Genomic DNA, 22393 nt, shown 5'->3' on the forward strand with positions numbered 1-22393 from the left:
AAGTCTGAGCTCCTGTTTTCTCATTTAAAATTAAGCGGCAATGCTAGATGACTCTCAGGCCCTTCTCACTCTAACGGCCCACAGTCTTACAATTAAACAAAATCAAGTGCACTTCCCCATGACTCAGGGGCCAGATCCAAACTTAGCTTCCCAAGTCCCAATGGAACTCAGAGCACCAGGAAGGGGCTGGGTTAAGGGGAAGGCTGCTCGGTGCTCTCAGGTTCTCCCTCGTACCTCATACCTCTTTCCACAGCCCTGCTATGTGGCCTGTGAGCCACACCTAACCTGCTATGTCTCGGAGATCCCATCTTCAGCACAAAAGTAACACCATCCACCCCATATCCCTGACGTTGGCCGAGGCCACCTCCTCACAGGGATGTTTACAGTTGGCACTATAAGTAGGGCATGCTGCTGGGATGAAGTGTCATGGGTGAGGAGGTGTAAGGGAAAATTACAAACCAACCAGCCTGTCTAAATAGTTTCTCTCTGTGTAACCCAAAATGGTCATGCATGGCTCACCATGGTCTGAAGTGGTGACCGCTTCCTTCCCACGCAGAGACTGAGTTCCTACAGGGTAGGGAAGAACAAGATCGAAATTCTACAGAGGATATTTCATCCAGGATGGATTGTCCCAATATAGTATGGAGGCATTTTTCTTTTTAACTTTTCCCCCAAGGCATCACTGACTCGCATCTGCTCAGATTTTAGAAAAGTTCCCATCTCTATTGACTCATGGCATTAAGTGAGCAGATATGACCCTTCCACCAAAAAAGAATATGAAATACCTCACAGTATTTTTGCAATGACAAGTACTGAGAAATAGCAAGCTGCCTTTTTTCTAATTTTTCTCAGTAACTTCATTGGCTTTAACCTGACAGTCCCTGTACTTTCATTGGCCTTAAACTGACAGTCTCTGTACTTTTAAGAGCAAGTTCTAGCAAATAAAAATTTAGACAGAAAGGGAGAAGAAGGCACAGACAAAGGTGGAAGACGGAAAAGCTATTTAAATTTATCAAAATAAAGTATCATAACTTCACTCTTTACTCCCCAAAACATGAGTGTTGCCTGTGTGAGTGTGTTTATGAGATGTAGACCCCAACTACTTCCAAAGCCACTTTACAAATAAACACAGAACAAGGACCCTCAGATCTAAGCAGAGACTGTAGTTGACTTCCAGAAAATTGGAATGAGCCAATGACAATACCTGGGCAAGATCTTTAATATCAGTGTCTTAGCAGCAGAGGCCAAAAGGAAAATACCAGGGCATGTAGTTTTGCTATCAAACATTAAAAAGCAGACACACTCACCTCCAGAAACAGAAACAGAACCCTTGCTGGTGCAGCACGTCATCCCAGTGCTGGGTCCTGCAGCACATCCCTCCACCCTCCCACACCTTTGTGTTCCAAGCAGACAACGTGGGGCGAAGGAGCAAGGCGACCAGGAAAGCTAATTTTAAAACAAGGTAAAAATGGACTGTGCGGCTAGGCTCCCCGGGGCCTCGAAGTGTGTTTATTGCTTCTCTCCGCAAAGGGAAATTTTAAGAAAGAACAAGGCCTTTGTTGACATGGAGAAAGCCATAGGGATGACCACCCATCCCCCATCCCCAGCTCAATTCTACTGGCCATGATTGACCAAGGCACCTGCATCAGAGAGATGGGCAGACATCCAGAAGGCCAGTTATGGAAATAAATATCCAGGGTGTGTTTTTATATAGATATTTTAAATGCACACAAGCCCAGACCCATCCTCGGCTGCTAACGTTAGTGGATTACTCATTCTTCCTCCCAATCACGTCATGTGCGAGATTCCAGGTGGCCATGGGGTATTTGCTTACGATGGCTACCGCTGGTTTCCCCGCGAGCTGTTTATTTTTCCAGGCCTCAAGTCATTACATCAGCCGGTGGTTTCTAGGCGGGCCAAGAGTGCTGGCTTGGGGGGTGGGGGAATTCAGCCAGGAGGTGCAGTTGCCTCAGTGACCCCAAGTCCCAGTCATAGCAGCTGTCCCAGCAGGAACTTCCTGGGTGAGGAAGGAGCAATCCAAGACGTGGCCAAGTGGCCTGAAGCAGGCCTAGAAGAGCAGCACTCTGATACTGTGAACAGCTTACCTGTGACAGGTAAGGTGACGTGAGCAAACACAGTCACAGTCATGCACGAGGAGGCCAGGGTGTCACTTTCGTGGTAAAACTTAAAAGAAATGCATTTCCACCTTGTGTCTGTGCTGATGGCTGTATCTCCAGGAAGCAGAGTCACCATGAGCTGCTCCATTCAATGATGTGGAGAAGGAAGTGCTGTGGGTCTAAGAGGCAAGGGAGGAAAGGCATGGCCCTTTCAGATTTAACTCACAGGGCCAGGGTCTAGGGCCTCCTTGAGGTCCTTGATCAGATCATGGAAGAAGTTAACTGGAAAAAAACAGGGACAAAGGAAAGAAAGAGATGACAAAACAAAGAGGGAAGTCACACCACTCCACTCCACTTGAGGCCACAGAGTCAAGCCCCCAGGGCAGAAGGAAATGAGTGGTGGGGCCTTGGGAGCATTACTCTGCTGCACAGAGAAGAGCTGCATGAACATATTTCCTGAGAGATTATACTTGCCCAGAGGAGAAAGGGTAGAAGTTTGTCATATAGAAACAAAGACGTAAATCAGTGCCATAGGAAAGTGCCTGCACATAGTCAAATTAGAAACATGAGAAGATGAGGTGAAGAATTAGAAGAAACCTAATTCTTGTCACTTATTTCATATCTTTATCATCTGTAACATGCAGATGGTTAAAAAATATTTTAAACACTAGGTATATTAAGAAATGCCTTGGTAGCCAACCCCTGATTCAAAAAAAAAAAAAAAAAAAAACTTAGCAAGAGTTCATATTTCCTTATAAAAGCAGAACAGAGGCTCCATCCAACACTCATCTATGGGAAGATGCTGTTCTCAAGTTCTAGGGTATTAGCTGGCCAGGTACATTGTCTTCCTGAATGCAAAAGGAATTCCTGGTGCACTGGAGATGCAATGGAGGAGAGGTTCAATGGAGGCCAGAACTGAAGAGAAGAGCAAAGAAGCAAATCTGTCAATGCTGAACCTGCCAAGTACTCAAAAGGCGACACTGACTATAGTGAACACATGACAAAGCCTTAAAAACAAGGGCCAAAACTTCCAGGAGCAGAGAAGGAGACTAGGAGAGTCTGTAGGCATATGTGTCATGTTATTGCAAAACTTCAGCTGCCCAGTGGAACCTTTCCAACATCAACAGTCCCCAGGCCAGAAAACAAACCTGGCGTCACAGGGTCTGAGTGTGAAAAAAGGATGTATGGGGTGTAAAAGAAACTGGGATAGCCTTTTTGCCTCTGAGAGACAGCTGAGAAGAAGAGCTCTCACCCCGATGGGCTTCACGGAGTCCCATGGCAACCTCCCCGGGGATGCAGGCTGAAGCACACCTGAACCCAGGATCATCCATCAAACTCTAATGAAAAATTGTCTCAGGTGTTTGGCCAAGAGGCTCCAGTCCCTACCAGAGCCAAATATCCAGACATAAGTTATCACTAAGGTATATCTGACTTCTCATTAAACCAAATATAACATGTAACAAGTGGCTAGCAGAAGACATAAAGATATTCCACCAAGACTCACCAGTGTTTTGTTGGGTTTAAAAAATCATTTATGGTGTACCTACTATGTGCCAGGCATTACACAGATGCTCTTGAGTCCTCACAAAGAAATCCTGCAAGGCACTAAAACTTTGTTTTACATATAAGGAAATCAAGACTCAGGGAAGTTAATTAACTTTCCCCAGCTCACCAAGCCTCTCAGTGGGAAGCTAGCATTGGAAACCAGGTTATAGGTTTGTCTGACACCAAAGCCCATGCTTTTGCCATTACGTGGTTTATCTCTGCTACATCCAAAAGATTCCCTACCCCCTGCCTAAGAGAGCCAAACCTCAGGATGCTTTTTTGGCAACCCGTTTGTAGGAGCATGCACCAGAACCAGACACTAAAACTTGGAAAAGGTTTGTGTGAGATGGTGAAGAGCCTTGTGAGCTGCCTCAGAGCTCCTGTGCTGATGAAGGCTTACCTGGGCGTGTCAGGAAGCATCCTCCTGCCTGGTCTATGAGAGGGGCCAGAAAACTTAAGTAAGACATCCCCATACACACACTCCCATCCAAATGCTTCTATTTCAATCATATATGCCAGACGCCAGAAAGCTTTTCTGTAAAGGGTCAGATAATAAATATTTTAGGCTTTGCAGGCCATACAGGGTCTGTCACAACTATTCCACTCTACTATTTAGATGAAAATGGTCACAGACACTATACAAATATATGGCTGTGGCTGTGATCCAACCCAACTTTATTTTCAAAAACAGGCAAGTGACCATTTGACAACCCCTGTTATAGGCCTTTGTGGCACCATATATTTTATACATAATTATGTCAAAGACATTGATAGGCATTCAGTCAATATTACCAGTTGATCACGATGGAAAAAGTCCCAGTTGAGCAGGAGATTCCTAAGTTATCAACCTCTAACAGTTAGCCCTGCTCTCAGTTTCTCTCAGAGAACTGTTAGTTCGCTCCCAACTATCCTGTCATATACACTAACCTTACAGATATAACTGGGGTCAGCCAGAGAAAAATAAAGGTGGCCAGGCCACCCCAACAAAAGGAAGGTGGAGGGACCTGCCCAGAATCCATTTCTCAACATGACCCTATTCTCATCTAATTGGAGAGTAGGAATGAAAGCAGAAGAACTTCAGCGGAAGCAAAGATTATCAACTGACTTTGACCTCACCACTTTACTACACACAGAGAATACAGCCCAAGAAGACAGGCATTCTATTCCCAAGGATAACTAGTTTCCTCCAGCCCAACCACTCCCTAGCTATGACTCAGGACAAGTTACTTCCTCTGTCTCAGTCTCTGACTCTTCATCTGCAAGATGGAGACAAGAACAATAGCTATCTCATAGGGTTATGGTGAAGCTCAAGTGAGATGACAAATGTAAAGTTCCACAGCACCTGATACAAAGTAGCTATTATGACAGTGCTATTCTAATTTTACTGATAATGATGATGATGATGATCTTCTCTCCTCCATCGTTCCCCAAAGCAATCAAAAGCATGGGTAAGTGAAAAAAGAAATTCAAGGAAGCAATTGTTACGGGCCAAGTGAGTGTTTCAGGCAAAAAAGTGCTGCATATTATAATTCAGAGAGCTCAACTTCATATCTTCCACTTGGTCACAGAATGAGAATTAACTCATGGGGGTCTTGCAGACCTTCCAGGGCCTCAGGGACTAGGAGACCAGTTGCAAATGTTACTTCCAGCACCAGGTACTACAGGCACCCAAACCACTTCTATTTGATTTATATTTGCCTAACAGGGAAAGGGGACTAGAGGTGGTCCTAAGAAGAAGCCTAATAGATGCCTTTGCTTAAGGTGACAATCATAAATTCTTTGTGATTGAAGAATTTTCAAAATAAGCACCATCATTACTATTCCCATTATTCATACCAATAATAATGATAATAATAAATACATGTACTTACAATTTATCAGTTAGCCAGGCATCAGTTGAGTGCCATATAGACATTATCTTAGTTAACTTTTAACCATGGTCCTTTGAGGGAGAGATTGTGATTCCCATTTTATGAATGAGAATTGAGGCTCAAAGGAATTATGTGACTTGACTGGGGTCACTAAGTGTTGCAGCTACAATGTGAACCCAGGTTTCACTAATTCCAAACCCTGTGCTTTAACCACTGCACTATTCTGTCAAAGACTGACCCAAGGGAGTTCATAGTCTCCTTTCACTCCACCATCCTGTATCTCCAACTTTTATCAGTGAACAGACACATGAAAAGGCAATGACCAGCCCAAGTCACAGAGGAACTCAACTGATGGCATGTGAATTCACCTCCTGGCCTATATAATTCCTTGCATTCTAATGCCACATCGCCACCATTAGGACAGAGCTGGTGAACAGGTCAACTTGAAGGGGACCAGTGACAGGACACTCATTAATTGATGGTCATGTAAAATTCTGCTTGCTGGTTCAAAGTCATATATCTTTTGTTCATAGTTTTGCCACCTATAAGGAAAAGAAGATATGGCTAAATTCAACAACCAGGCATAAATTATGCAGAGTGGTATTTCACATAATGAAGTCTTCGGTTGAAAAGATGATCCTCCTTGATAGAGATACAGATTTCGCTTGTGAACACATTCTCCTGTTGATGAACATTTAGTCTTTATTGATAGTAAATAGACTTTACTGACTCTGGTCTTTATTGATATTAAATAGAGTCTACAAAAAAATCCTACAAATATGATCATCCTTCAAAAATTATCACCTTTCTACAGAGGGTTCAGCCAGTGTTCAAACTTGACCACTCACAAGACCCCCTACCAAAAGATCAGACCAGAAAAGACATGACTGTAAGCAGCTATTTAGAGCCTTCAAAACACACAGAATCAACTCCCTCCAGGTTTGAAGTCCAACTTCTATATGTCCAGTCATTCTTCTTTCAAATTCTTCTGCATGGCATATGGAAAGTTAATCAAAATATTACAATATACAGTCAAAAAAAATTGTTAAGAGGATCAACGACCTAAGAAAGATGATCCCTGAGATGATAATTGAAGAAAATTAAAGTTGGAAGGGATTAACTCATCCAATCTCTTTATTTTATAGCTGTAGAAATTGACAACCAGACAGATTAAATGACTTTTCCAAACCCACACAATAAGTAGTCACAGAACCACGGGGCAAAGAAGGATGGACCAGGTACATGTGTAATCCAAGGAAGGTTATTTACCTGAATTTCTCATATTGGTGTTGTTCAGTTTGGAGTCCTTGATCACCAAGTGTTTAATCCATAGAGTTGGAGCTGTGATTTCTAGGGGTGAGGAAAAGGAGAGAGAAAAAGTCTGGGCAAAGAGACTATGTGAGTGGAAGTGTAACCTCAGACTTCTTAATAGTCATTTTTCAAAGTCTGAGGCATTGAGGCTTCAGCTCTCTCCCACATCCACTCCTCCCAGTTCCCCTCCCTTCCTCACAACGGAAGCTCCTCTCCCCAACAGCTCATAAGAGCTGATCAGGGGCATCCTGTGCTGGGAAGCAGAGTGGTCAGAATGCAGAGGCGCTGAGCACTCCATCCAGGAATAAAAATATTATCCCAGGAGGTAAGGAACATGGGCCAAGCCAAGTCCCTCTCAGCTGCTTCCCTGGGAGAAGATTTAAAGGGGATAAATCAACAAACGAACGCCAAACAAACCACAGAGACCATTCTAGGGGAAACGGCTGAGCCAAGATTGCTCCAGATGGCAAAGAAAGGAGTGTGTCTCATGTGTGCTTCAATCCCCTTTCTAATGGCTTCTCATGCACAGAGGCTGAATTCCTCCATCCAGAGAGTGCCAGGGTGCCCCCAGCCTCTCCAGGATTTGGTCACCCAGTGGACAGGCGGGAATCCTAAAGTGACCCTGAGCATACTGTGGAGTGACCTTCAATGAGGGTATTGGGGAGGTCTCCCAAGATGAGACAGTCTTCACCCCTCACTTGACCCCCCAGGGTCCCAGACTTGTCAATGATCCAGGACCTTTGTGGATCACAGAGACATCTACACCTAAACTTTTAGACATGAACATACAAACCTTCCCATAAGTGAGCTGATTGCAAAGGATATTGCACATTTCAATCCTCCTCAGAGCTCAGCTTGTGCTAGGGACATCCATAGCCACAGTGTTAACCCGTGGCATGATTTCTTTTTATTCTTCTGTCACTCTGCCCAGTCTCATGATCCAGGGCTGGATACGCTTAGCTAGGAGCTACTCAAAGTTTGCTACATATTGCACTAAAATCCCAACCTTATTGTCATATTTTAGAGACTTCACTCTGCCAAACTTCCAGTTCCTCACCAGCGGAATATGGAGTACTCAGTACAGTACACTGAAGAGTACAGGCCCTGAGCACCTCCAACTTGAACCTTCTGCACCCCGCACTCCTATCCTCTCTCTATGCCTCCAGAGACTTCCAGCCTCTCTTTTGCCACCAGCCACAATTTCTCTTGACCTAGAATTTCTCCTCTCCAAAATGTCCCGCCTCAACTCTCAACGTCTCTACAACCTACACAAACCAGTCCCACTGGCCAATCTCCTTCCTGCGACTTTCCTCACCGTATCCCATCCCTGCCTCATTCCCCTCTTGTCCATGCCAGCACCCTGCCTGCAACACCCAGACTCCTCCCCTCCACTTTCAAGATCCAGCTCAAGTCCTGGCTCTTCACAAAAGCTTTTCCTAGACCATGGTGATCTCTTTCTTCCATAAATGTCTATGACAATAAGAACGGAGACCATGTAATTTAACACATAGAGCACTCTAAGAGTGCAGCTGTCTTGAGAGCAAAGGCTTACATCTCCGAACCTCCTTTTCATCCCCCAGAGGGGCTCACACAGTGCCAGGCACAGAGTGGACACTTGTAAGTGCCAATTAATTTACTGAAGGGACACTGCGGCCTGACTATCTTTCTCAGCTGTGATTCCTGGATCTTGGCAGCTCCAAGGGTCTGTCCAGCCTGTGTTATTGTTGGACACCAGGAGACAGGCAGGAAGCCTGAGAGAACAGAGGGCCCTTCCAGAAGTGGAGAGTGTACCAGTTCCTGGGAGGATTTGCATTTTTTAAAAAGGTTAAAACAACCCAGCTTACACTGGGAAAAATTAAAATTAAAAAAGAAAATAATAATAATAAAACTTAAACAAACATCCAACGTTAAGACTTTTCCCAAACCTGAAAATGAGTGGGAGAATGAACATCAGAAGTAATGCAAGAGCTTACCATCTCCATCGAACACCGGCTGGGTCTCCATCGTGGGCGTCGGCTTAGACCCGTCATCTGAATTGAGGGTTAAAAAGAATCGAAAGGAGACTACCATTATTGAGGTAAATACTATCTACTCTCCAGCACTGTTGAATGGTTGGGGTTTGTACAAGGCCCGGCCAAGTCCCAGTGAAGAGAACAAAGAAAAAGAAACAAAAGAAGAAAAGGGCAAGAAGGAAAAGAGAACCATAGAGAGACAAAACAACAAAACGAATCCAGGTGTGTGTTCACCATCCCAAGGCATGGACGAAAGGAGCTAAAGCTTCATGGCTTTGGGGGACCATTTCTCACAAATCTGAGGATACCAGTATGACTCTGCTGGCCCTTGTTCCCGCAGGAAAACTGGGAGGCAGTATCTCCCCCTCAGCCCTGAGTTATAGCCAGGCATGTTAGGATAAGGTTGGCAATCCTTATGGCATCAAATTATGGTGTCCCCAGCTCCTTTCCTGCCCTAAAGCTACCAGCTCAGTGGCCCTGATTAAAGAGTTCAAGGAAAACAAGAGACCTGTGTGCTGTTCCCTTCCAATCTCCTCGCTGTTTCTCCACTCTCACCTAAAACAGATAAGAAGGCAGGAAGAACCATTCTCTCTCCAGCACACGGAACTGAAGAGAATCAGGAATCATTAGAATGCTTCTAACTGGGAAATAGCAAACACCCCAATTCCCAATAAGAGGGAGGGCAAGCAAAGTGAGAGAGGACATGGGACTTTGCAGAAATCACCCTAGATTGCTTTGAAATTTCTAACATAGATTATGGGAGCAGGGAGCTCCCAGTAACAAAGTCCTAACGCTTATCATTCTAATAGTGTTGGCAGTCCTCTCTGCACAGCAAGAACCTCTGCAGGTCGGGAGTTAGTGCAGACTTTGTTTATTTACCTTCCAGGACTCTGAGTTCTTTCACCAGGGCCCCAAAAACCTTAGCTTAGAGCAGTATTTCTCAACCTTTTTTCCATTATCACTCGTCTAAGGAGCATTTTTAGGTAATTTTTTTCCTAATCATCTCCCTAATGAAATTTTAATAATGCAAAGAAACTGTATATATATTTGTGCTTCATATGTAAAATTAGTAAGTGTTTTTCATCCCCTAAGAAATACTTTTACCCCCTTAGAGAAGGCTGGGAGAGGGTATCTTTGTGCCTCTTAATGCTATATAGTTTAAGAGATTTCTCTCCACAGGGGGAGGGAAGGAGAGCACTGTTGTCTCAGGTGGTTTGATGATTACACCATCCATCTCTTCTCAAGACCCCTTAGAGGTCTTTTAGGATGGAACACTATATTCTCTGAGCATTAACTATTTATGCAGATTGCAAGTTCTCAGATAGTCTCTGTGACGCCAGTCAGGTCATCAATAATAACAACCCTTTACCATTTGGAGCTCTCAGTAACTTTGGCCGACTTTCCTGCATCTTACTGGGGGAGGGAGAGAGAATACAGAGTCCTGATCTCTTTTTTGCATCAACATCTCACCCTTGGGAGCTTAAGATTCAAGAGCTATGGAGACTCTAACCCTTGCTAGAGGCTGAGGCCAGCAGTTGAGCTGACAGTCGGGTGACACCTGACCCTGCTATTATTCTCATGTACTGACACCAAGACCCAACTCTTGCAGAAGCCAAAGTGATCCTGAATTATCTGACAATCATCCCAAGAAATGAGATGTAGCAGGAAGAGAAGAGTATCTATGCTGGATATATTATTTGCCTCAAACTGGAGTCCAAAACAGGCATCTTTTGATGCCAAACTGTGTGAGTTTGATCTGGAAGTCATTGAGGGAGAATAAACACAGAACAGAGCCACACAATGTCATTTTTTTAATAGCATCACTTCCCCTGACTCTATTAACACCTCTTTCCATTGAATTAAATGAGCCACTGAATTGAGTCTTTTGGCAGCTGCAACGAACATTTGGTCGTGCCTGCCGGATACAGAGTTCACAGTCTAAATAGTCCAGCGCAGTGTGCTCAGCCCTTCCACACGGGGTGGCTTCATTTTAGGAGTCTTACAGGCTAACAAAGGGAAAGTGAAAAATCAAACATTCCACGAGGGATGATAGTGAGAACTCAAGTGCATATCGCTTATCTAATATTTTAATATTCAATGTAGGTATTAAAATCCTCCCATATTACAAGAGCTGTATCTCTTCTCTGGAGCAAGATAACTGAAAACATTCTGTTTATTTCTCCCATCATCCAGATGAAAATCTTGGACTGCCCATCTGGCCCAGCCATCAGCAAAGAAGGTCTACACTCAAGGAGGGCAAAAAGGTTTTCTGGGAAAGCTTTGCCCTTTTGCAGGTCAAGGACTTCCACAGATTTCCCAGATGTAGTCAGAGAAGCCCATGAGGCATAAAGCCACGTACAGGGAAGGAATCTTCCTGCAGGGTAGGGTCACTGAGGGTGAAGAGATACAGCTGCTCTGCCACGGGGAGGTCCTAAGTGGAAATCTTTATGAAGTGAGAAAAGACAAGATACCCTGCTGCCAGGAACCACCTGTGAAATCCAGCATGCTCAAAGGCTGGGAAGCCAAGCCAAAGCGAACAGCACCCTCTAACCATCATCTCCGGGCACCTGGGCTCCTGGCTTCTGACCCAGCAAATAAGAGCACCTCATCTACCAAACACAAGTCCAAGGCCTAGGTCCAAGGTCTACATCAGTTCTGCTTCCAGGCAAGCCCTGGAGCAACACCAGGCCCCACACTGGGCCCTGGGGAGAGAACAAGGTTTCTATATGTGCTCCTGCCTCCCAGTCTCAAGGGGAGTCACACTCCAATTCCCCCTTCACATCTAATAAGTTTATTCTGGATAAGTTGAGCCCCCTCCTTTTAATTCTCTGGAGAGCAATATCCTCTTCTAAAATGGAAGGATATCTGCCTACAAAATCTTGGGACACTTTTTTGTGTAGGTGTAAAACACATTAAAGGCCTACTAAAGGGCATCTATAATTCCATGAGTGCAAACCATCTTATTCAACTGCTTACTTTTAAAATTGGGTTTAAAAAATTAAAATCCTATCAAAGTTTTTAAATTGAAAATAAGGTAAACCTTACAACTCAATAACAAGCAACCTTATTTAAATATGGGCAACATATTTTAACAGACATTTCACCAAAGAGATACAGATGGCTAATACATACATGAAAAGATACCCAACATCATTAATCATTAGGAAGGTACAAATTAAAACCACAACAAGATACTTCTAAACAGCCACTACAATGGCTAAAATAAAAACATAGACAATATTAAGTGTTGGTAAGGATGTGGAGGAAATGGAACCCTTGTTCATTGCTGGTGAGAATGTACAACTGGGCATCCACTTTGGAAAACAGTTTGACAGTCTCTTTAAAAAGCTAAACATCAACTTTTAACCCCAAAATTCCACTCCTAGAATCCATCTAGGAGAATAAAAACATGCCCACACAAAGACATGTATAGAAATATTCACTGCAGCATTATTCATTAAAGCTTCAAACTGATAACAATCCAAATGTCTGTCAACCGGTGAATAAATTGTGATATATCCATATGATAGAATACTATTCAGCAATTAAAAGGAATGAATAATACATGTGACAATACAGATGAAGAATCTCAAAGACATTATGCTAAGTATAAAAATCCAGATGTAAATATCACATGTTGTATGATTCCATTTATATGAAATGTCTAGTAAGGCTAAATCTATAGACACAGAAAACAGATCTGGGGGTGCCTAGGGCTACAGGTGGGAGTAGAAAATACCTGTGAATGGGTTCAAGGTTGCTTTTTGGGGTGATGGAGATGTTCTCTGGTGACAATTGTACAACACTATGAATTTATTAAATACATTGGGTTGTGTATTTACAACGAGTGAATTTTATGATATGTAAACTATACTTCAATAAAGCTGTTAAAACAAAAAGGGAGGTGTGCCCAAATCATCACAAACAAATCATGAGGCAGCAGCAGCTAGATTATTTGAGTGGTCCTTAATTTGGGGGAAGACTCTTCCACTGTTTTAAGGAAAAATATATCTGAATCTGTGTATGCATGTGATGATGTTTGGTGCATATTCTTCGTGATTCTTTTGGACCTCAGAGAGTATTTCTCTTTAATACTATAATAATCTTCCAGATTAAAAGGAAGAGGATAAACACTGAAAAAAAAAAAAAGCCAATTCAAAGATTATCCTTTTTCTTACAGGGAGGGAGAAAAAGGGCAAATTTGGAAACATGAAAACAAACAACAAATAAGGCAAACTGAAAGAATTCTCAAGGAGGATGTCAAGAGCAATGGTAATAATAGTATTACCACACTTTGCAACACTCAGTTCCTGGCAGGTAGCTTTCCTCATCTATTCTCACCACCAGCCAGGGTGGAGGGAGAAACCAGGCAGATAAAAAGAGAATTGAGTAACGATGCAAGTAAGTGATTTGATCAAGGTCCCAGAGGCAGCAAGCAGCTTTGGAAACTGCCTGGTCCCAGAGCCCTGGCATTTGGCCTCTGGAGATTCCCCAACCCCCAGTCACGCCTTGTCCTTGCAGGTGCAGCCCCAGAAAGTTGCAGCCCCCGCATGGGCTCTGCGAGCCTATACAGACAGTGGGTTTGTGTGACAGCACAATTCCTTGCCCTGTGAGAAGGCCTGGCCCACGCACTGACAGCTGGAAGTCACTTCGACCCCCGATGACACCGTTCAAAGCCTCCTCTGTTTGGCTTTTTGATTCCTGATTGACATTCGCTGGCGAGGAGAGATAAATGCCGGGCTGAGGACAATGTTGATCCGCTCAGACTATTCTCAGGGAAAGACTTTTCAGAATAACAAACAAAACAAAACAAAAACCCAAAAACATTGGTGTGCTTAAGGGACTGAATAGAGCCAAGAGGTCCAGGGACGCAGGGCCAGGCCTTTCAAGGGGCTGGCAAGTCCATTGAGGAGTTAATTGTTTGGGTGTACAATGAGTTTATTCTGGCCACATACAAAGAGCTTTCTCTTCCAGGTCCTTCAAAAGCAAATGTCTCAAAGGGGCCAGAGGAGGAATCTGTATTAATGGCATCTCTTGGGGTCTCTGAGACTGAGAAGCCTTGGAGAATGAGGAAAAAAGAAACCATTTCCCCCATCCTGAGATGTGGAAGGTCTCTCAACAATCCCAAGTCCCCTTCAATTCTTGGGCTCTCCCCAAACCATGTCCATCACTGGTGACCCTCCCTCATATTCTTTCAGGCTGCCATTGTCCATCTTTGAAAAAGACATGGGGATAAACTTCAGCCTGGTAGAAGTGCTGGGAGGTTCTTGCTTTGAAGGGACCACATTTATGTCAGAGCCACCATCCCCCTCCACATGTGATTCTGAGGCTCAATGTGGAAGTGGAGACAACTCATTCTGGGCATCGTAAGGAGACAACAGTGTCTGTTTGCAAAAGTCCCTTAAAAGCCTGCCCTGAATCAGACCTGGAGGAGGATGGAATGCTAGGCCACCTCAACATTTCCTGAGATGCATGCGCCATGACCAGCGAGGCTCAGAAATGGATGGTGAACTGTCCTGATTCTGATCTGTAGGAGCAGAAGTGGTCGGGTATGTCAGGTTCTTTCCAAAGCAGGAGGTCAGTGTTTTATATTCCGTATACCTACCTGCATGTTCCCTCCCAAAAGAAGTGAAAACAAGCTGAAAGCTGCCTTTTTGCAGGCAGTTCTCACATCCTCGAGCTGAAGAAGAGCAAAAACAGAAGGCTGGGGAAAAGGCAAACTGGGGACAGAAGAGGAAGAGGAAGCACTGGCAGCAGAGGAGTCTGGTCCGGGCTGGGTTCACACAGAAGACTCGGCTAATGTTTTTTTTAACTTTTTATTTTGAAATGATTATAGATTCACAGGAAGTTGCAAAGATAATACAGAGAGGTCCTGTGTACCCGTCACCCAGTTTCCCCCAATGGTAACGGCTTTACAGTTAACATAATGATATGGGTAAGCCCTTTAATCATCTAGGTGGCATAATTAGTACAAAATCAAAATCAGGACACTGATATTCATATAATCCATGGACCTTATTAAGAGTCTGCCAGTTTTAAATGCACTCATTTGTGTGTATCATTCTCTGCAATTTTATCCATGTGTAGACTCGGGTAACCACCACCACCATCAGCCTAAAACTATTCCATTAGCGCAAAGATCTCCCTTGTGCCACTTTTACTGTCACACTTTCCCTCCTCCACCCCATTCCTCACACCTGGCAACCACTAATCTGTTCTCCATCTCTATAATGCTGTCATTTCTACACTGTTATATAAATGGAATCATGCAATATACAACCTTTTGAAATGGGCTTTTTTTCATGTTGCATAATGCCCTTGAGATCCATTCAAGTTGTGGTTGCATATATCAACAATTCATTCCTTTTTATTGCTGAGTATTTTTCCATGGTATAGATGGATAGGGGATCCCACCTTACTCACAGCAGATACCTTCCAAGACCCCCAGTGGATGCCTTCAACCGCGGACAGTACCGAACCCTATACACCCTGTTTTCTTCCCATACATGCCTATGATAAAGTTTTATTTATAAATTAGGCACAGTATAGATGAACAATAATAACTAATAATAAAATAGAACAACTATAACAACATACTTTTATAAGTTATATGAATATTGTCTATCTTTCAGAATATCTGATTGTACTGTATTCATCCTTCTTCCTTTTGCAATCTATCCACTTGATAACAGAGCTGGCCCCAAGTCACAGGGAGGGTACACAGCATGGGTATGCTAGACAAAGTCATGATTCACATCCCAGATGGGAGGGAGCAGGACAGTGCGAGATTGCATCACTCTACTCAGAATGGCTCACAACTTAAAACTTACAAATTGTTTATTTCTGAAATTTTCCATTGAATATTTTCAGACTATGGTTGACCGTGGGTAGGGCAGTACTACTGTGCCACAGTTTGTTTCACCCACTGAAGGACATTTGGGATTTTTTTTCTACTTTCGGCTATTACAGATAAAGCTGCCTCTTGTTCGTGTACAGGTTTTGTGTATGGCCATAAATTTTCATTTCTCTGGAAATGCTCAGGAGTGCAACTGCTGGATTATATGGTAAATGTACGTTTAGTTGTTTTTCAGAAACTTCCAAAGCATTTTTCCAGTGTGTCTGTACCATGTTACATTCTTGCCAGCGATGTATGAGAGGTCCAGTTTCTAGGCAGCCTCACTATCACTTGGTGTTGACACTACTTTTTCTTTTAGCTCTCCTAATAGATATGTAGTGACATCTTGCCATGGACTTATTTTGCATTTCCTGCGGCTAATGATGCTGAGCCTCTTCTTGTGTGCATATTTGCCCTCTGTTTGTCTGCCTTGGTGAAATGTCTATTTGTGCATTTCGCCAATTTTTTTGTTTTGTTTTGTTTTTGTTTTTTTTTTTTTTGAGACAGGGTCTCACTCCGTCACCAAGGCTGGAGTGATGATCTCGCTTGCTGCAACCTCCATCTCCTGGGTTCAAGTGATTCTTCTGCCTCAGCCTTCTTAGTAGCTGGGATTACAGGTGCATACCACCATGCCTGGCTAATTTTTTGTTTTTGTTTGTTTGTTTGAGATGGAATCTCGCTCTGTCGTCCAGGCTGGAGTGCAGTGGCACGATCTTGGCTCACTGCAACCTCCACCTCCTGGGTTCAAGTGATTCTCTTGCCTTGGCCTCCTGAGTAGCTGGGATTACAGGCGTGTGCCACCATGCCTGGCTAATTTTTGTGTTTTTTTTGTTTTTTTAGTAGAGATGGGGTTTCACCATGTTGGGTAGGCTGGTCTTGAACTCCTGGCCTCAAGTGGTTCATCCACCTTAGCCTCCCGAAGTGCTGGGATTACAGGTGTGAGCCATCATGCCAGGCCACCATTTTGCAACTAAACTGTTTTTTAACTGCTGAGCTTTAAGAGTTGTTTATATATTCTAGATATGAGTCCTATGTTGGATAGACGGTTTGCAAATATTTTTTCCTAGGCTGTAGTTTTTTTTTAATTCTCTAACAGCACTTTTTGCAGAGCAAATTTTAAAGTTCAATTCATATATATTATCTTCCAGATCATGTTTTTGGTGGCGAAGATTCTCTCTTGTTTTCTTCTAAAAGTTTTAATAGCTTCACATTTTACATTTAAGTCTATGATCCATTTCGAATTAATTTTCATAGCAGGTCTGAGGTTTAGGTTGAGGCTTTGGGGTTGATTTGTTAATTTTATTTGTTTGGTCTGTGGATGTCCAATTGCTAGAGCACCATTTGTTTGTGGATGTGTTTCTGGGTCCTCTATTCTGTTCCATTGATTTATGCATCTGTTACTCCGCAAATACCATACTATCTCTAGAACTCTAGCTTTATTCATCTTAAAATCAGGTAAAATGGTTCCTCCCACTTTAGTTTTCTTTTTAAAAATTGTTTCAGCTATTCTAGTTCCATTGCCTTTTCGAAGAAACTTGAGAATAAGCAGCCCTTGAATCTCACATCTTTCCTTCTGCAAGCACAGGATCACTGCAATGGAACCTGAGAGCGACACTTCCTCGGCCTTTACCACACGAGTTCTGTGGCCCTCCGAGCTGGAGACCGGTGGTCAGAAGCAGGCCCAAGGCTTGTCCACCTGTGTGCCCATATTCCCACCTCTCTGCAAGCTGCTGTGCCACACTGGAACTTAGGCCAGGAGCAGGGAGCAAATGAACAGATTCTCATTGGCCTGACAAGCTCTGAGCCCTCTCACCTGGACTTCAGTGGCCCCACAAAGGCACTAGTCAGAGGGCTCAGGAACCTGGCAGAGGGCTTTGCTCAGCTCAGGCTGCGCCCTCCGAGGGGCTTTCCCTAGAGGCTCTGGCTACAGGAGCTACCACACAGGGTTGTTTGGAGGGGCCACCTGCCTTCCCTCCCCTGCAGAGGTGGCAGCTTCCCAGAGCTTACAGAAGCCTGTTGCTCCCCTGGAGGTTTTCCTCCACCTGAAGATGAATAACCTCCATCATAAAAGGCTAAGAACCATTAGAATGTGAGCTCCAGGAGGTGAGGCTGGACTCGTACTGTCATACTCATCCCTGGGTCCTTAGTGACGATAACAAGCCTGACGTTTAGTAAGTTCTCCATAAATATTTGCTAAGTAAAAGCACCAAGCGGAAAATATCAATGGTTACTAATACCACCAGGGATTCAAATGAATCTCTGTCTAAGAGGCTTTTTCCAGATCCCTAAATCTTATTTTCTCTCCAATCCTTGGAGATGAGGATATGGCAGGAAATCAAACTCTCAGTCTAGTGCTGTTCATGCATAAACTTCTCTTCAGAGACCCTGGAATATGGGCCAAAATGGAGGGGGTTGAGTAGCTGGAGCCAAGCTGGCGGAGCAGTTAGCTGTGGGAAGGAGGGAGACGTGGTACATGTGTGAGCATGCAAGCACACCCCTTCTAAAACTGACCTCTGCGAAGCTGGTATATGAACATTCCAGGCTTGGTGGAGGCGGCTTGGAGAACCAGAAGGCAAAAGAGCTGCCTCTCTCAGGCTTGGAGCTGCTCAGGCACAGAATCAGGGCGAATCCTTCTCCAGGAAAAGCCATGTGAGCAGAAGCCAACAGCATGGAGGTCGTCAGCTGCTCATCTCCATCCAAACCCAGCCCAGCCCATCTGATGGCAATGCTAAGAGATCAGCTACAGGTTCGGCCTCCCACACCCCCGTGATTGCTAGGGGAAGAGAAAAAAGAGGTAGTAGGAAAGAGATTTAAGTCATGTGAGCAGGAGTGACGTTTCACATGTGGAATGTCCCTCGACAGCCAGCCCAACACGGCTCTGCCAGGCTCAGGGCAATGAAGCACCCCTCCTTCAGGTGTGTTAACACCTCATAAGGGCTGAGGCTGGGGGCCACCCAGTCCCCTTCATCTGGGATATTTGCCAGCCATTGCCCCTGTCCTAAGCCTGCCCGTCAGAGCTGCTCCATCCATTGCTTGAGTGACAAGGTCTCCAAGTTGGCAACAACCTGTAGACCCAGCTCTAAAAATAGATACAGACAGGGACCTTGGAGAAATAAATATGACTCACTCTTTACTTGGAGCACATACTATGGAACAGCCAGTGGGAGATTTTCTTTTTAAGCTCTGCAAATTAAAGGTGGGTTGGATTTTTGAAGTTCTGCCCCTCTCCAAGACTAGCTTGACGAGTACAGAAGCCCATGCAGAAAAGTTTAGCAGAATTTATTAGTGTTTTTATTTTTCTCTTACTTTCCTTAAACAACTAACTCCCAGACTTCTTATGGGAAAAATGCAAACTGCAAAAAATTCCTGGTGACTCTAAACTTTCACTTGCCATTTATCACAGCATCACCCCACGGCCTCTGATGTTCTGGGCACTCAGAAGTCAAAAGCTCGCAGAGAGCTGCCAGAAATCATTTCACAAGTGCTTTTCCATATCCTTTCATTTAATCACTCTTCACCACTGCCCCCCTTCACCCCACCAGAGGCTAAGAACTTCCTTCCCTCCTTGCACTTCACAAGCAATGAAGAGCAGGGCCAGCCCCTGAACCTGTGTTCAGTTATCCTGGAAGCTCCTCAAATCAACTATGGTAATTAGCATTGAGAACCCAAAAAGAGTCACATCAGAAAAATCCACAGGCCTTGGTACAGCCAGGTAAAACTGCTGCAGGATAAGTTCTTGATCTCTGAAACCATTCTGCTTCCCATCTACTTTCCTTTGGATGACTCCAGAGAAAACCAAAAGTTTACCTGTATCTCTACTTCTTCAGCCTTCAACTGTTTTAGCAGCGCATTTTCAGAGCTTAAGGGGCTGTTTGGGGCTCTCTTCCTCTCTTCTGATATTCCTCTGTAGCATCCATAAAACACATGTGAATGCACATGTGCACCGTCCCCCTCACACACACACACACAAACACACACACACACGCATCTCTCTTTAAGGGCCAGGACCAAAGGAGAAGAAGGGGAGGGGACAGCCAGGATGGGATTGCCCCAGATCAATGGATATTTGAAACTCAAACACATGGTCCAGGACCTACACTGCACGTGTTAATTACCACACATGTGCCCATAAAGGAGTTCGTTAAACACAAGGGGCCCAAAGAACAGAGTGAGGAAAGGACATTCCAAGGGATTAAGTAAATAGTCTGAAGTTTTGACCCTCCTCCCCTCCTGGAGCACGTGCATCTGGGTAAGATAACAGTGCCTCCCCCTCCTTCCCCCACTTCTTCCCTGGGGCCCCACATCTGTGGATCCAGGAGCCACAGCCACTCAGGCCTCCTGTCTCGGACCAAACGGCTGTGACCTGTTACCACCCAGCCTCTCTCCCGCCTCCCTTCCTCCTGCTATCTCTCTGGGCCTCCTCCCCCAGCCTCCTTCTGCTCTGCCTTTCTCCTCCTCTCCTTCAGAGAACTAATTTCTGGCTGGCAACCAGACTCTCCGTGGTCACACAATACATCTTTTCATTCCTTCCAGCCTGGGAGGGACAGCCGATCCCTCCCAGTCCGGTCAGTGGAAGATATTCAAAAAGGCAAGAGGCTAGGGAAAGAGAAGGCTGGGTCCTGTCCTTGCCCTGACGTCCCCCACCACTCACACCTCCAGACCTCTGGCCCCACCTCTTTTCTGGCCATACCCCTCACCCTGCACAAGGGTGCAGACCCAGCACCTCTTTGCAGCAGGCCTGGGGGAAATAGATGCCTCCTAGGAGAAGCCATGTGCAGGAACAAGCTCAGACAAGGGGCCTTTGTGTCTTCCCACCTGCTGCCTTCCAGAGCACATTCCATTCTTAAGTGGCAGCTGAAAGAGGAACCTTGGCTGGCTGACACAGGATATTACTAATGCCCTCTCGCACCCTGTCCCCATTCAAACCCCAGCTTCCTGGACAGGTGTGGCTTCAGGTGTGGCGTCCTACAGGTGGCCCGAACCTGCTCTTCACTGCGCTGCCCACAGCAGACAAAGAGAAGAGTATCCAACACCTAATTGGATCCTTCAAAGTACAGGGAAAGAGAGGCCACTAAATAGAATTTAAGACTCCAGGGGAGAATGATTCCCAGCATTCCCCACCAGAGCCTTGTCCTGACCTTTGCACCAAAGAGGAAGCCTCTGCAGAGCCATCTTGGAGGAAGGGACCCATCCAGGGCAAGGGAGTAAAGAGCTGGGAACTGAGAGCAGCTTATCCCTCTGAGATGAAGGCTTCAGATTCTATCCCCCATTTCCTGCATCGCCCCTGGAGGAATCGGGCTCCTCTACCCTCTTTTGGCTCTGGAAGCTGACCCTAGAGCTGAAAAGGAACAACTGATATTCACTGCTTGGCTGTAAAAGGGAACAAAGGGTGCTCACTGTTGACTGTAAACTGACATCTCAAGCCCTCCTCACTCCCCCACTTCTAGCTGGACCAATGAGAGCCTGGGATGACCATGGGTCTGTCTCTCATTGTTGTCCACAGGGTGCAAAGCCACATCCCCCTGGAAAGCACTTCTTGTCCAGTTTAAGAACCAGAATCCCATGGCTAGCAGTTGTTTAGTGTGTGTGCACTTTATTCAGCATCATACAATCAGCTCCCTTTGGAGGAGGGGAATCTGGGTGGTCAGTTTTGCACGATTGCCAATTTTTCTTTCCTACTACCAGGACCTCATGCCCAGGAATAAAGGTGATGTTCCTGAAGATTTCCATTGCAACAAGCAAAACTAAAAGCAGTGCATGCCTGTAGTCCCAGCTACCTGGGAGGCTGAGGTGGGAGGACTGCTTGAGCCCAGGAGTTTGAGGCAAGCCTAGGCAACACAGTGAGATCTTGTCTCTAAAAGATAAAAATTAAAAATGCTCTGCTAGAAAAAAAACAACACACACACACATGCAATAGAAAACCTGAAGGCATCTTCCTTTTCCAATCCCAGTAAACACACACTACTCACAGCATTGGTGATTTCAGGTCTTTGTAGATTCTCTCCCCACTTTCCCATCTAGGAGGGAACCACCCACACTTATGGTAGTCTCCTCATGCCCTGGGAAGGACCTGAAGAAGCACTTACTCCCCTTTCCAACCACTTTCTCATTTTTGCCCAGGGTAAGAGCAGTAGCCCACCTGGCCCACTGGTCCCTGTTTTCTGGTGGGGGTGGTATCATCTGTTCCACTTCCACATCTTCTTGGAGCACCTGCATTTGCGGGCAGCAGGTTCTCCAGATCCTTATCTCCTGCATTCAGAGTGGATGACTTCGCCTCTTCTTCCCATCCATGGCATAAGCACTGGAGGCAGGGCCCAGGGCTTTACCTTGGTCTCCCTGCAACTGTGTGTGCAGGACAAGCCTGTGAACTTCACAATGACCCTCAGCAAGCCCAAGGCTCCACGTGGGCCCTGATGAGCATGTAGTTTCCAAGGCCTAGATGCAGGTGGGAAGCCTCAAACTCAGCCTGAGATGGGAGTCCTGGAGAGGCTGCACATGAGATGAAATGCACACTTGCTTTCCATTCAACTACCAGCTCTGCACATATGCTGTCCTGGAGGTCAGTGGCAGTGAATCTTAAGCCTCCAACTGTCTTCCATGTTAAAAACTACGGTCAGCATATTCCAGGGACCTACTGCTGAT

General features: G+C 45.0%; 1 protein-coding gene across 4 annotated transcripts in view; it reads right to left on the reverse strand.

Annotated features, from left to right (window-relative positions):
- Nucleotides 1-22393, reverse strand: part of SMOC1 (SPARC related modular calcium binding 1) — a 154335-nt gene that overhangs the window by 31092 nt on the left and 100850 nt on the right. For 2 of the 4 annotated variants that reach the window (XM_032179741.2, XM_032179740.2), the window contains exons 6-7: nt 8818-8874; nt 6803-6883 (exon numbers count right to left, since the gene is read on the reverse strand). In XM_032179741.2, coding sequence (XP_032035632.1) covers nt 6803-6883; nt 8818-8874 — 138 coding nt within the window. Of the gene's footprint in view, nt 1-6802; nt 6884-8817; nt 8908-22393 lie in introns of all 4 variants that reach the window. The other 2 variants (XM_032179739.2, XM_032179737.2) reach the window with 1 other exon arrangement.

The sequence above is a fragment of the Hylobates moloch genome, unplaced genomic scaffold (genome assembly GCF_009828535.3).
Source record: "Hylobates moloch isolate HMO894 unplaced genomic scaffold, HMol_V3 SCAFFOLD_16, whole genome shotgun sequence".
NCBI classification, from domain to species: domain Eukaryota; kingdom Metazoa; phylum Chordata; class Mammalia; order Primates; family Hylobatidae; genus Hylobates; species Hylobates moloch.